At 49.8% G+C, this 14,562-nt stretch overlaps 1 protein-coding gene across 1 annotated transcript in view; it reads left to right on the top strand.

The window, feature by feature from the left end:
• LOC129713714 (transmembrane protein 184B-like) overlaps positions 1–14,562 on the top strand; it is a 31,537-nt gene that overhangs the window by 13,234 nt on the left and 3,741 nt on the right. The window contains exons 3-8 of the mRNA XM_055662965.1: positions 2,358–2,523; positions 7,190–7,280; positions 8,539–8,614; positions 10,732–10,823; positions 11,902–12,142; positions 14,086–14,353. Of these exons, the coding sequence (XP_055518940.1) occupies positions 2,358–2,523; positions 7,190–7,280; positions 8,539–8,614; positions 10,732–10,823; positions 11,902–12,142; positions 14,086–14,353 (934 nt within the window). The remainder of the gene's footprint in view (positions 1–2,357; positions 2,524–7,189; positions 7,281–8,538; positions 8,615–10,731; positions 10,824–11,901; positions 12,143–14,085; positions 14,354–14,562) is intronic.

Here is a 14,562-nt window from a genome sequence, read left to right on the forward strand (position 1 = left end):
CAAGTCCAGTCGACCCATTTTTTCATTATACGTCAGTCCTGCCATCCCGAGAATTAACCAGGTGAACCTACGCGGCACTCCCTCAATAGCAATAATGTCCTTCCTCAAATTAGAAGACCAAAATTGCACACAATACTCCAGGTGCGGTCTCACCAGGGGCCTGTACAGCTGCAGTAGGACCTCTTTGCTCCTAAACTCAAATCCTCTCGCAATGAAGGCCAACATGCCATTGGCTTTCTTCACTGCCTGCTGTACCTGCAAGCTTACTTTCAGCGACCGATGTACAGGCACACCCAGGTCTCGTTGCACCTCCCCTTCCCCTAATCTAACCGCCTGTTAATGTCTCTGTCTCCCTGTCTCTATCTCTGTCTCTCTCTCTCTCTCTCTCTCTCTCTCTCTCTCTCTCCCCTCTCTTTCTCTCTGTCTCCCCCTTTCTCTGTCTCTCTCTCTCTCTCTCTCTCTCTGCCTCTCTCTCTCTCTCTCTCTCTCTCTCTCTCTCTCTCTGTCTGTCTGTCTCTCTCTCTCTCTCTCTCTCTCTCTCTCTCTCTCTCTCTCTCTCTCTCTCTCTCTGTCTCTCTCTCCCCCTCTCTCTGTCTCTCTCCCTCTCTCTCTCTGTGTCTCTCTCCCCCGTGTCTCTCTCCCCCTTTACCTCCCTCTCCCTGTCCCGATGTTGCCAGGGCTTGTCACTGACGTGTGTGTAGCTGATGGTTGCTGAGTGACGACACACACACCATTGAGACGTGCAGCCTTGGTGCAGTGCTGTTTCCTGGTGAAGCCAGGTTCCCATGGCTCCAGTACAACCCTTGCCTGTTGCTTGATTATCATGGAGACCGGACATGTTTAGCTGTCAGATCCCTTTCTGCACTCGTCCCGTCGTTTAGTTTAGAGATACAGTGCGGAAACAGGCCCTTCGGCCCAGCGAGTCAGCGCCGACCAGCGATCCCCGCACACAAACACTGCCCTACATACTTTATTGAAGCCAATTAATCTACAAACCTGTACGTCCTTGAAGAGTGGGAGGAATCCAAAGATCTCAGAGAAAACCCACACAGGTCATAGGGTGAAGGTACAAACTCCGTACAGGCAGCAACCATAGTCAGGATCGAACCCGGATCACTCACTAATGGTTTCAATGCTACTTCATTGTCACAGTGAAATGCTTTGCTTTGCATCCAACCTGGTAAAACCACACAGCAGACCTCACCCAGGCACAAGATCCTGACCATGGATGATGTATGTGTGTGTGTGCGTGTGTGTGGAGTTTGCACGTTCTCCCCATGACCCACGTGGGTATTCTCCGGGTGCTCCGGACTCCCCCCACATCTCTAAGACTAGCGGGTTTGTAGGTTAATAGACCCTCTTGCAAATTGCCCCCTAGTGTGTAGGGAGTGGATGAGAAAGTGGGATAACATGGAGCTAGTGTGACGGGTGTTCGATGGTCAGTGCGGACTCGGTGGGCCTAATGACCTGTTTCCACGCTGTACCTCTAAAAATAAAACTATAAATCTCCATCCCAAAGGTGCCTGATTATCAGAGATTTACTGCAGTTACATCTTGGGACCGTGTTCAATTTCCACTCTAATGAAAATAAATTGGGTCATTCACATAAAGGCTTTATCCTTGGTTGTATGGTATAGAAACACAAGAACAGGTGGTAGAGTTGCTGCCTGGGGGAGGAGTCCTGAACCAGGGGTCACACAGTTTAAGAATAAGGGGTCGGCCATTTAGAACTGAGATGAGGAAAAACATTTTCACCCAGAGAGTTGTGAATCGGTGGAATTCTCTGCCACAGAAGGCAGTGGAGGCCAATTCACTGGATTTTTCAAGAGAGACTTAGATTTAGCTCTTAAGGCTAAAGGGATGAAAGAATATGGGGAAAAAGCAAGAATGGTGTACTGATTTTGGATGATCAGCCATGATCATATTGAATGGCGGTGCTGGCTCGAAGGGCCAAATGGCCTACTCCTGCACCTATTTTCGATGTTTCTTGCCTGATGGGAGGGGAGAAGAGGGAGAATGGTCCCAAGACGTTTAAGGCTGAGTTCTAATAAAGGAAAAGTAGTCTTTTCATTGAACATAGGTGCAGGAGGGGGCCATTCGGCCCTTCGAGCCAGCACCGCCATTCTTTGTGATCGTCCCCATGCTGATCCTGCACCCCCCCAATCCTGCCCCCCCCCCCACCTTCCCTTGCACCCCCCCCCCCTTTCCCTTGCACCCCCCTCATTCCCCTTGCCCCCCCCTTCCCCCTGCCTTGCACCCCCCCTTCCCAGTTTGCACCCCCCTCCTTTTGCACCCCCCCTCCCCCTGCCTTGCACCCCCTCACATCTCATGCGCCGACGCCTCTTTTCTTCTTGCAGATTTACATGCACCTGCAATGCTACAGTGTCCCGAACGAGCAGAGACACATTGTACGCATCCTCTTCATCGTCCCCATCTACGCCTTTGACTCGTGGCTCAGTCTGCTCTTCTTCACCAACGACCAGTACTACATCTACTTCAACACCGTCCGTGACTGCTACGAGGGTACGTGGGTGGTGTGGGCCGCGCGGTACCTCTCCCAGCTGGCTCCTACATCTGGGCAAACTGTCCAGAAGGTCTCGCATTCAAATCGCCAGAGACAACTACAAAGTTTACTATGTGTAGCTATTCCCTTCTCTCCAGAGATACTGCCCGTCCTGCTGAGTAACTCCAGCACTCTGAAACGTCACATATCCATGTTCTCCACGGATGCTGCCTGACCTGCTGAGTTACTCCAGCACTTTATGTCTATCTTCAGCTCTTACTCAGAGTCAGACAGACAGAGCTAGTGTAGGCTTGATGTGCATTAGTGTAGGGGACTGTCATATGAGGAAACATTAAAAAGACTAGGCTTGTATTCACTGCAGTTTAGAAGGATGAGGGGGTATTACAGAAACATATATCATTATAAAAGGACTGGACAAGCTGGATGCAGGAAAAATGTTCCCAATGTTGGGCGAGTCCAGAACCAGCGGCCACAGTCTTAAAATAAAGGAGAGGGCATTTAAGACTGAGGTAAGAAAAAACTTTTTCACCCAGAGAGTTGTGAATTTATGGAATTCCCTGCCACAGAGGGCAGTGGAGGCTGTCACTGGATGGATTTAAGAGAGAGTTCTAGGGGCTAGTGGAATCAAGAGATATGGGGACAAGGCAGACACGGGTTAATAGACAATAGAATATAGGTACAGGAGTAGGCCATTCGGCCCTTCGAGGCAGCACCGCCACATAATGTGATCATGGCTGATCATCCACAATCAGCACCCCGTTCCTGCCTTCTCCCCATATCGCCTGACTCCGCTATCTTTAAGAGCCCTATCTAGCTCTCTATCTAGCATCCAGAGAACCTGCCCCCACAGCCCTCTGAGGCAGAGAATTCCTGATTGGGGACAATCAGCCATGATTACATTGAATGGCTGTGCTGGCTCGAAGGGCTGAATGGCGTCCTGCTGCACCTATGTTTCTATGGGTGACGTTTCGGGTCGGGACCCTTCTTCAGGCCCCTTTTGTTCAGCGGCCAGACCTGTTGCGCGACGGCAGATGGTGGTATTTGTGCCCGGCCTCATGTTGTTGTTTCTCAGGGGCCTGCAGGCAGAGCTTGATGCTTGTTCAAAGGCCATTGCTTAGCAATGCGTAGCTTAATCCTTTCAAGAGACAGGAATGACAAAGCATCTGCTCCGGTTGCCTGGGTGATGGCAAAGGGATGTGTCGGTACTGGTGTGGGAGTTACCCAGGACAGTGTGTTCAAAGAGTAATTACAAAGTCGTAATGAAACGCTTTTACATTTTATTCTTTTCAAAAAAAAAAGATTCTTAAATCAGTGGTAGAGTTGCTGCCTTAAATCAGGAGTGGCACGGTGGCGCAGCAGTAGAGTTGCTGCCTCACAGTGCCAGAGACCCGGGTTCCATCCCTACTACGGGTGCTGTCTGTACGGAGTTTGTACGCTCTCCCCGTGACCTGCGTGGGTTTTCTCCGGGTGCTCTGGTATCCTCCCACACTCCAAAGATGTACAGGTTTGTAGGTAGACAAAATTGCTGGAGAAACTCAACGGATGCGGCAGCATCTATTGAACGAAGGAAATAGGCAACATTTCGGGCCAAACCCTTCTTCAGACTGATGAATTAACCTACAGGTTTGGAGGTTAATTTGGCTTCAGTTAAAAAATTGCAAATTGTCCCTAGTGTGCGTGTGCCGGGTAGTATTTAGTGTGCGGGGATCGCTGGTCGGCACAGACTGGGTGGGTCAAAGGGCCCGCTGTATCTCTCAACTAAACTAAACTATCTTGGTGCCGTGACCTTGAAAGTTGCTCTGTGCAAAATTAGCGGCCGCACTTCCTATGACTGAATATGACAGTGTGTTTCGGAACTTCCCATGGTTTGGGAAGAGTGTGTCAGAATTCCATGTCATAAAGCATGGAACAATGAACGGACAGCTCAGGAACAGGCCCTTCGGCCCGCAGTGTCTGTGCCGAACATGATGCCAAACAGGTTAAACCATTCTCCTCTGCCTGTACATGCTGCATATCCCCCCCTCGCACAGTCCCTGCACATCCATGTACCGATATAAAAGCCTCTTAGCCACCACTATTGTATCTGCCTGCACCACCACCCCTGGCAGCGCGTTCCAGGCACCCACCACTCTCCGTGTAAGGACAAAAACTTACCCCGCACATCTCCTTTAAACTCCCTCCCCCTCTCCTTTAAAACTATGCCCTCTAGCCCTTGACATTTCCACCCTAGGAGGGGGGGAGGGGGGAAAAATATTCTGTCTGGCCTGTCTCGGCTTCACATAAATTGATGTACTTCCATCAGGTTTCTCTTCAACCTCTGACGTTCCAGAGAAAACACGCCAAGATTGTCCAACCTCTCCTTCCAGCTAATAGCCTCTCATCCAAATGTCAGTGGTGTTGCCAGCACAGGGTACCATATAGCGTGGGAGGAATTGAGATGAGACGTGTCTTCTGTTTTATACCAATGAATAATTTATTAAAGCAGTGAATGTACGACAATTACCCAACATGTGTGGGTTTATTAATTTATAACCGATGAATATTTTATCCATTGTTTATATCCCTGCAACAAACACCAGTTAGTTTGGTTTAGAGATACAGCGCGGAAACAGGCTCTTCGGCCCACCGAGTCGAGGCCCACCAGCGATTCTGGTCCTTTCTCTCTCTCTCTCTCTTTCCCACAGCTCCGGGCATCATTCTCCTAAATGCCCCGCAGAAGGGAATTATCTGTGCCCTCTCTGCCGGGTTCATTATTTCAGTCTGGAGAAGGGTTTCGGCCCGAAACGTTGCCTATTTCCTTCGCTCCATAGATGCTGCTGCACCCGCTGAGTTTCTCCAGCATTTTTGTCTACCTTCATTATTTCAACTGACAGTTTTCCGTGTTCCTGACTCGCAGATTCCACCATAAGTCGCCTCTAGTCTTTAACCCCTGCTAGGACATGTTTACTCCCTGCAAGGACCTGTCTACTTCCTACCTGCACCCATCATGTTTACTTTAGAGATTCAGCACGGAAACAGGCCCTTCGGCCCACCGAGTTCACGCCGAACAGCGATCCCCGCACACAAATACTATCCTACACACACCAGGGACAATTTACACATACACCAAGCCAATTAACCTACAAACCTGCACGTCTTTGGAGTGTGGGAGGGAACCAAAGATCTCGGAAAAAACCCACGCTGGTCACGGGGAGAATGTACAAACTCTGTACAGACAGCACCCATAGTCGGGATGGAACCCAGGTCTCTGGCGCTGTGAGGCAGCAGCTCTACCGCTGCACCACTGTGCCGCCCTATTCCTCACAGGTCTCCAGCCTGTTGCTTATCCAGCAGAAAGCCAATGTTATTTTTGGCCGCCGCATTCCTGCTCATAGGAAAAATAAAGCTGGATTTAGAAACTCCCCTCATCCAGAAAATGGAATGTTTCTGTTTATTTTTCTCCGCCTGTTTTTTTTTTTAAATCTACGTTGGGGCTTGGAGAGAGAGAGGGGGGATCATTTCCCTTTTGGAAAAGAGACACAGACAGGGGAGACAGTCAGAAATGTCAGCGACAGGGAGGGGTTGGATAGGGGCGGAACGGTGGTGCAGCGGGTAGAGCTGCTGCCTCACAGCGCTAGAGACCCGGGTTCCACCCTGACTACGGGTGCTGCCTGCGCAGAGCCAATTAATCGATGGGAGGAAATCAGAGAAAACAACAGGCTGTCACGGGGAGAACGTGCAAACTCCACATGGGCAGCACCCGAGGTCAGGATCGAACCCGGGTCTCTGGCGCTGTAGGGCAGCAACTCTGGCGCTGCACCACTGATGCAGGATTGTTCATCCTGGGATGAGATGGCTCTGGGACTTGATCTTGTATCCTCCCCTATGCTGTGTTAGACGGTTCACTCCCTGTGTATTTTCTGAAATACTCAGCAACCTTTTGGTTGACTTTGGTTTAGAGATACAGCACGGAAACAGCCCACCGAGCCCGCACTGACCAGCTATCCCCGCACATTAAACACTATCCTACACACACCAGGAACTATTCACACTTGTACCAAGTATACAAACCCAAGCCAATTAACCTACAAACCTGCACGTCTTTGTTGGGGGAGTCCAGAACCAGGGGCCACACACACAGTTTAAGAATAAGGAGTAAGCCATTTAGAACGGAGACGAGGAAACACTTTTTCTCACAGAGAGTGGTGAGTCTGGAATTCTCTGCCTCAGAGGGCGGTGGAGGCAGGTTCTCTGGATGCTTTCAGGAGAGAGCTATATAGGGCTCTTAAAAATAGCGGAGTCGGGGGATATGGGAGAAGGCAGGAACGGGGACGGGGATGATCAGCCATGATCACATTGAATGGCGGTGCTGGCTCGAAGGGCCGAATGGCCTACTCCTGCACCTATTGTCTATTGTTTTTTGTCTTTGGAGTGTGGGAGTAAACCGGAGCTCCCGGAGAAAACCCATTTGGGTCACGGGGAGAAGATACAAACTCCGTACAGACAGCGCCCGTAGTCAGGATGGAACCTGGGTCTCTGGCGCTGTGAGGCAGCAACTGTACCACTGCCTCACATCCAACCTCCCCCTGTAGCTGAAACCCTCCATGTCGAAATCCATTCATGATGCTGGTGATTGATGGGCAATCAGGCCGTGCAGCTGTATCACTAATTTGCTTTCTCTTACAGCGTTCGTGATCTACAACTTCCTGAGCCTGTGCTATGAATACCTCGGCGGTGAAAGTGCAATCATGTCAGAGATTCGTGGCAAGTCCATTGAGTGAGTCGATCGCCAAGTCTAGTGTTCTTGTTGAAACCACGTTCTGCCGGTGCTGGGTAACAAACAAAGACACAGAGTGCTGGAGTAACTCAGCGGGTCAGGCCAGCCGCATCCGTGGAGAACACGGATAGCTGATGGATAGGCCTGAAGAAGGGTCTAGACCCGAAACGTCGCCCATTCCTTCTTCCCCTGAGATGCTGCCTCACCCGCTGAGTTACTCCAGCATTTTGTGTCTACCTTCGATTTAAACCAGCATCTGCAGTTCTTTCTTGCACATGGATAGGTGATGAAGACACAAAAAGCTGGAGTAACTCAGCGGGTTAGACAGCATCTCTGGAGGAAAGGAATAGGTCAAGGCCCTTCTTCAGACCCGAAACGTCACCTATTCCTTTTCTCCAGAGATGCTGTCTGACCTGCTGAACTACTCCAGCTTTTTGTGTCTACATTTGGTTTAAACCAGCATCTGCAGTTCCTTCCGATACATGGAGAGGCGATGTTTTGTGTCGGACCCTTCTTCAGACTGTGCTGTGGAGAAGGGTCCCGACTCGAAGCGTCAACTCACCACGTTCTTCAGGGATGCTGCCTGAGTTACCCCAGCACTTTGTGTCATACGTTCATAAGTTTTCGGAACAGAATTGGGCCATTCGGCCCATCAAGTCTACTCCACCATTCTGACTGATCTATCTCTCCCTCACAAACCCATTCTCATGCCTTCTCCCCATAACCCGACACCCGTACTAATCAAGAATCTATCTATCTCTGCCTTAAAAATATCCACTGACTTGGTCTCCACAGCCGTCCGTGGTAAACTCACTGAATAGTGAAAGGATTGGATAGAGCGGATGTGGAGAGGATGTTTCCACTAGTGGGAGAGTCTAGGACTAGAGGCTAGAACCTCAGAATTAAAGGACATTCCTTTAGGAAGGAGATGAGGAGGAATCTATTTTGTCAGAGGGTGGTGAATCTGTGGTATTATTTGCCACAGACGACTGTGGAGGCCAAGTCAGTGGATATTTTTAAGGGAGAGATAGGTTATTGATTAGTACGGGGAGAAGGCAGGAAAATGGGGTTGGGAGGGAGAGATAGATCAGCCATGATTGAATGGCTGAGTAGACTTGATGGGCTGAATGGCCTCATTCTGTTCCTATCACTTATGATCTATCTGAGTGCAGTTTGTCTGAGTGGCTGGGTCCATAAGTCACGGTTTGCTCTCTCTCTCTCTCTCTACTATTCCTGACCAGTTTCTCTCTCTTCCCAGATCAAGCTGTATGTACGGGACATGTTGCCTCTGGGGCAAGACCTACTCCATTGGCTTTCTGCGCTTCTGCAAGCAGGTAAGTCATAGAGTGATACAGTGTGGAAACAGGCCCTTCGGCCCAACTTACTTACACTGGCCAACATATCCCATCTACACTAGTCCCACCTTGCCACGTTTGGCCCATATCCCTCCAAACCTGTCATGTCCATGTACCTGTCTAACTGTTTCTTAAATGTTGGGATAGTCCCAGCCTCAACTACCTCCTCTGGCAGCTCGTTCCATACACCCACCACCCTTTGGTGAAAAAGTTCCCATTAAATCTTTTCCCCTTCGCCTTAAACCTATGCCCTCAGGTCCTCGATTCCCCTACTCTGGGCAAGAGACTCTGTGCATCAACCCGATCTATTCCTGTCATGGTTTTGTACACCTCTATAAGATCACCCCTCATCCTCCTGCACTCCAAGTCCCAGCCTGCTCAACCTCTCCCTGTAGCTCATGCCCTCGAGTCCTGGCAATATCCTTGTAAATCTTCTCTGCACACATTCCAGCTTAACAACATCCTTGTTAAAGGTCATTAATGTGTTTACCAGCCAGGTGATACGTATGTTTATTCATTATGTGAACTGGCACAAATTAATGTTTCCAAAAAAAGGCGCTGTTTGATACAAAACATCTTTGTTCTTCTGAGCTTGGAGCGACATTCCAACCTTTTTAGTTCAGCCTAGTTTTGGAGACACAGCACGGTAAAAAGGCAGGCCCACCGTGTCCGCACTGACCAGCGATCCCCGCACACTAACACTCTCCTACACACACACACACACACACACACACACACACACACACACACACACTAGGGACAATTTAAACCTGTGATCATTTTTTGCAAATTGGAGGGTGTACTTGGAGTTTAGTAACCGGGCAGTCACGGTGGCGCAGCGGTAGAGTTGCTGCCTGACAGCACTTGCGGTGCCGGAGACCCGGGTTTGATCCCGACTACGGGCGCTATCTGTACGGAGTTTTCCCCATCTTCTCCTTCTCGAGTCCACATCACAAGATTTGATATTGTTCAGCCAGAGCATCTTCATTTGTAAGTTAATTGGTTTCTATAAATTGTCCCCAGTGCGTGGGATAGAACTAGTTTACGGGCCTCCCCGTGACCATGTGCGTCTCCTCTGAGATCTTCGCTTCCTTGACATACAGGTTTGTAGGTTAATTGGCTTGGTGTACGTGCAAAATTGTCCCTAGTGTGTGTAGGACGGATAGTGTTAGATGTTTCTTTAATTTCAAAATGGAGGGTGACCAAACCAGGATGCAATACTCTAAATGCGGCCCCACCAACGTCTGGTACAGCTTTCTGTTTCGTTTGGAGATACAGCCTGGAAACAGGCCCTTCGGCCCACTGAGTCTGGGCTGACCACAGTCAGCTGTAAACTAGTTCTATTCTAGAGAAACCAATTAACTTACAAACCTGCACGTTGGAGTGGAGTATGGAAGGAAACTGGAGCACACGGAGGAAATGAATGCAAGCACAAGGAGAACGTACAAACTCCGTACAGACAGCACCCATAATTAGGGATCTCTGGAGCTGTAAGGCAGGAACTCGACAGTGCTTGCGGTGCCCTTTTACTTTGCAACGTGTATGGCAGGATCTGTGCCATGAAGGGTCATGTCTCTTCGTTTAGTTTAGAGATGCTGTGCTGAAACAGGCCATTCGGCCCACGGAGTCCATGCCAACCTACGATTCCCGCATACTAACACTATCCTACACGCACTAGGGACAATTGTACATTTTTACCAAGGCCAATTAACCTACAAATCCGTACGTCTTTGGAGTGTGGGAGGAAACCGAAGATCTCAGAGAAAAAAACCCACACAGGTCACGGGGAGAACGTACAAACTCTGTACAGACAGCGCCCGTAGTCGGGATCGAACCAGGGACTCTGGCGCTGTGAGGCGGCAACTCTACCGCTGCGCCCTCAGAGTCTGGTTGAAGACCATTTTGGGAGGCTGTGTGATTTAATTCTAAGGGTCTCAACCCAAAACTTCACCTATTCCTTCTCTCCAGGGATGCTGCCTGACCAGCTGAGTTACTCCAGCATTTTGTGTCTATCTGTGATTTAATTCTCTCGGGTTGAGCTTGTAACGGTGGCTGGGAGCTCGTGGTTATTTAATACCGCTGTTTGTTGTTCTCAGGCCACCCTCCAATTCTGCGTGGTGAAACCACTGATGGCCATCATCACCGTGGTTCTCCAAGCCTTCGGCAAATACAAAGATGGCGACTTCAAGTGAGGAAACTCTAACCTTCCCCTCTTCCCCCCCCCCCCCCACCCCCACCCTGTCTCCTCGCGGCTCTCCTCACTCGCCCAAAGATTCTGAACCTCTGGAAGTGTGTCACAGTTCCACAAGGATCTTCCCTCCTTCCCCCCCCTTTCAGGAATGAGTGGGTTAACATATGACAAGCGTTTGACGGCACTGGGTCTGTACTCGCTGGAGTTAAGGAGGTTGAGCGGGGACCTCATTGAAACTTACCGAATAGTGAAAGGCTTGGATAGAGTGGATGTGGTGAGAAAGTTTTCATTAGTGGGAGAGTCTAGGACCAGAGAGCACAGACTCAGAATTAAAGGACGTTCCTTTAGGAAGGAGATGAGGAGGATTTTCTTGTGTCAGAGGGTGGTGAATCAGTGGGGCAAAGGGCACCCTGGTTTTAGAACCCACTGTCCAGGGGATAAGCCTGCGTTTGTTTGTTTGTTCGTTCGTTCCGGTGTGAACGCTGTGTACACGGCAGCCAGACAATAGACAATAGGTGCAGGAGTTGGCCATTCGGCCCTTCGAGCCAGCACCGCCATTCAATGTGATCATGGCTGATCATCCCCAATCAGCACCCCGTTCCTGCCTTCTCCCCACATCCCCTGACTCCGCTGTCTTTCTTTTGTTTTCTCCTCACTTTTAAATTAATTTTTAATTTCAAGTTGGTTTCGTGTAACTTGAGCGTTGTGACTGTCAGCAGACCAACGTCCCTCCGGGGATGAATAAAGTTTGATCGTATCCTATGTGTCCTATGTCATCTGTGGAATTCTCTGCCTCAGAGGGCGGTGGAGGCAGGTTCTCTGGAGAACCGCCTTCAAGAGAGAGCTAGATAGGGCTCTTAAAATTAGCGGAGTCAGGGGATATGGGAGGGAAGGCAGGAACTGGGTACTGATTGGGGATGATCCGCCATGATCACATTGAATGGCGGTGCTGGCTCGAAGGGCCGAATGGCCTACTCCAGCACCTGTTGTCTATTGTCTATGGTAATGTTGCGAGTGTTCGAGTTGGGACATGGGTCTGAGCTCTGATTCCCCCCCCCTCTTCTCTTGTCTCCAGCGTTGCCAGCGGTTACCTGTACGTGATGATCATCTACAACATCTCCGTCAGCCTCTCCCTCTACGCTCTCTTCCTCTTCTACTTTGCCACGCGTGACCTGCTCAGTCCCTACAGCCCCGTGCTCAAGTTCTTCATGGTCAAGTCCGTCATCTTCCTCTCCTTCTGGCAAGGTAAGTTGCATTCATATTGTCCCACTGCAAATTGGAGGAGCTGCGCCTCATATTTCGCTTGGGTAGTTTACACCCCAGCGTTATGAACATTGACTTCTCCAATTTCAGGTAGTCCCTTCTCCCTTCAGGTAGAAGATACAGGAGCCTGAAGACTGCAACGACCAGGTTCAGGAATAGCTACTTCCCCACAACCATCAGGCTATTAAACCTGGCTCGAACAAAACTCTGAACAAAACTCTGATTATTAATAACCCATTATCTGTTATTTGCACTTGATCAGTTTATTTATTCTTTGTCTTCTTTCATATGGTGTGCACAGCCTAAAGTTGTTGGACAACTTGTTCTAGAAGCTGTTTTTCAGTCTTGTCGTGCGGGCGCTCAGTGTCCTGTATCGTCTTCCTGAGGGCAGGGGGGTGAAGAGGCAGTGTCCAGGGTGTGTGTTGTCTCTAATGATGCCCTTGACCCTCCGGGTGCAGCGGCGGACCACGTGAAGGTTGCAATCTTCCACCCCCAGTTTATTTATTCATGTGTGTATATATTTATATAATGGTATATGGACACACTGATCTGTTCTGTAGTCAATGCCTACTATGTTCTGTTGTGCTGAAGCAAAGCAAAGCAAGAATTTCATTGTTCTATCGGGGACACATGACAATAAACTCTTTGGAATATTGAATCTCTCTCCCTCCTTCCCCTCCCCTTCCCAGCTCTCCCACAGCCCACTCTCTGCCTCCACATCAGTCTGAACAAGGGTCTCGACCCAAAACGTCACCTATTTCCTTCGCTCCATAGATGCTCTCTCACCCGCTGAGTTTCTCCAGCATTTTTGTCTACCTCCGCTCCAGTTAGTTCAGTTTATTGTCACGTGTCCGATAGAACCAGGGTGGCACGGTGGCGCAGCGGTAGAGTTGTCACCTTACGTCTCTGAAGCGCCAGAGACCCGGGTTCGATCCCAGCTAGGGCTGCTGTCTGCACGGAGTTTGTACGTTCTCCCCGTGACCTGGTGGGTTTTGTCCGGGTGCTCCCATGTCCTAACACACTCCAAAGACGTGCAGGTTTGTAGGTTAATTGGCTTGGTAAATGTTAAAAAGAAATGTCCCCAGTGGGTGTAGAATAGTGTTAATGTGCGGGGATCGCTGGTCGGCACAGATCCGGTGGGCTGAAGGGCCTGTTTCCGCGCTGTATCTCTAAAGTCTAAAGTAAGCATTGTGGTGTAGGTGGCCTGTGGGATTCACTGTGTTGGGCCAGAGCTCAAGAGTGCCCTCTGCTGTTGGACCACTGTATGAGCACAGGCCTAGGCCTCCGTTTAATGAACGTCTCATTTTTGGAACAGTTTTTCTTGATGGTTGAGTCATAGAATCAGGCCCTTCGGCCCAACTTCCCCATGCTGACCAAGGTGCACATACACTCATTAGTTGCGTTTGATCCATGTCCCTCTAAATCTTTCCTGTCCATCTACCTTGCAGCGTATGAACAGGCCCTTCGACCCAATTTGCCCATTAGTGATAGGAGCAGAATTAGGCCCTTCAGCCCATCAAGTCTACTCCACCATTCAATCATGGCTGATCTATCTCTCCTTTCCAACCCCATTCTCCTGCCTTCTCCCCATAACATAGAAAATAGGTGCAGGAGGAGGCCATTCGGCCCTTCGCGAGCAACCTCTGACCCCCGTACTAATGAATGCTGACCAAGATGCCCCATCTGACTGAACCTTTCCTACCCATGCAGCTGTCCGAGTGTCTATCAGATGTTGTTTAGTTTAGAGATACAGCATGGAAACAGGCCCTTGGTCGACTGAGTCCAAGCCGACCAGCGATCACCCATTCACGTTAATTCTATGGTATCCCAGTTTCTCATCCACTCGAGGGCAATTTACACGAGGGTCAGTCTTTATGATGTGGGAGGAAACCAGAGCACCTGGAGGAAACCCACGCGGTCACAGGGAGAACGTACAAACTCCACTACCTGGCCAACTACCTCCTCTGGCAAAAGTTGCGGAGCCATCCCGAAAAAGATTTCTATTAATACCATTCCCCCGCACCGTGAACCTCCGTGGGCGAGGGAAACAAGACCGTCGGCTGCCGGCTACCACCGAACTTCATCGTCTGCATCGAGATTTTTCTTCGCCGCCATGCACGCTCTGCGCTACGAGTCGTCACCTCCAAGGTGTAAGATTGAGATGAGGGGAACAAGCGTTGGAATCTGGATCTCGCACAAGGTAGACGCGGCCGGGGGCTTGGATGCCAAGAGAGGCCATATAACTCTAAGGGCTAACGAATCAAGTGACATGGGATGGGCCAGGGTACTGTCTGAATGCTTAAGAGGATGCAGATGCTGGAAAATCGAAGGTACACAAAAATGCTGGAGAAACTCAGCGGGGGCAGCAACATCTATGGAGCAAAATAGGATCCATCGCTGCTACACCCAGTGGTATTCTTTGCATTTTGCGCACCTAAGGTATAGCCATGATCAAGAGTCACCACGTAAAGGG

Source organism: Leucoraja erinacea, chromosome 37 (genome assembly GCF_028641065.1).
Source record: "Leucoraja erinacea ecotype New England chromosome 37, Leri_hhj_1, whole genome shotgun sequence".
NCBI lineage: Eukaryota > Metazoa > Chordata > Chondrichthyes > Rajiformes > Rajidae > Leucoraja > Leucoraja erinaceus.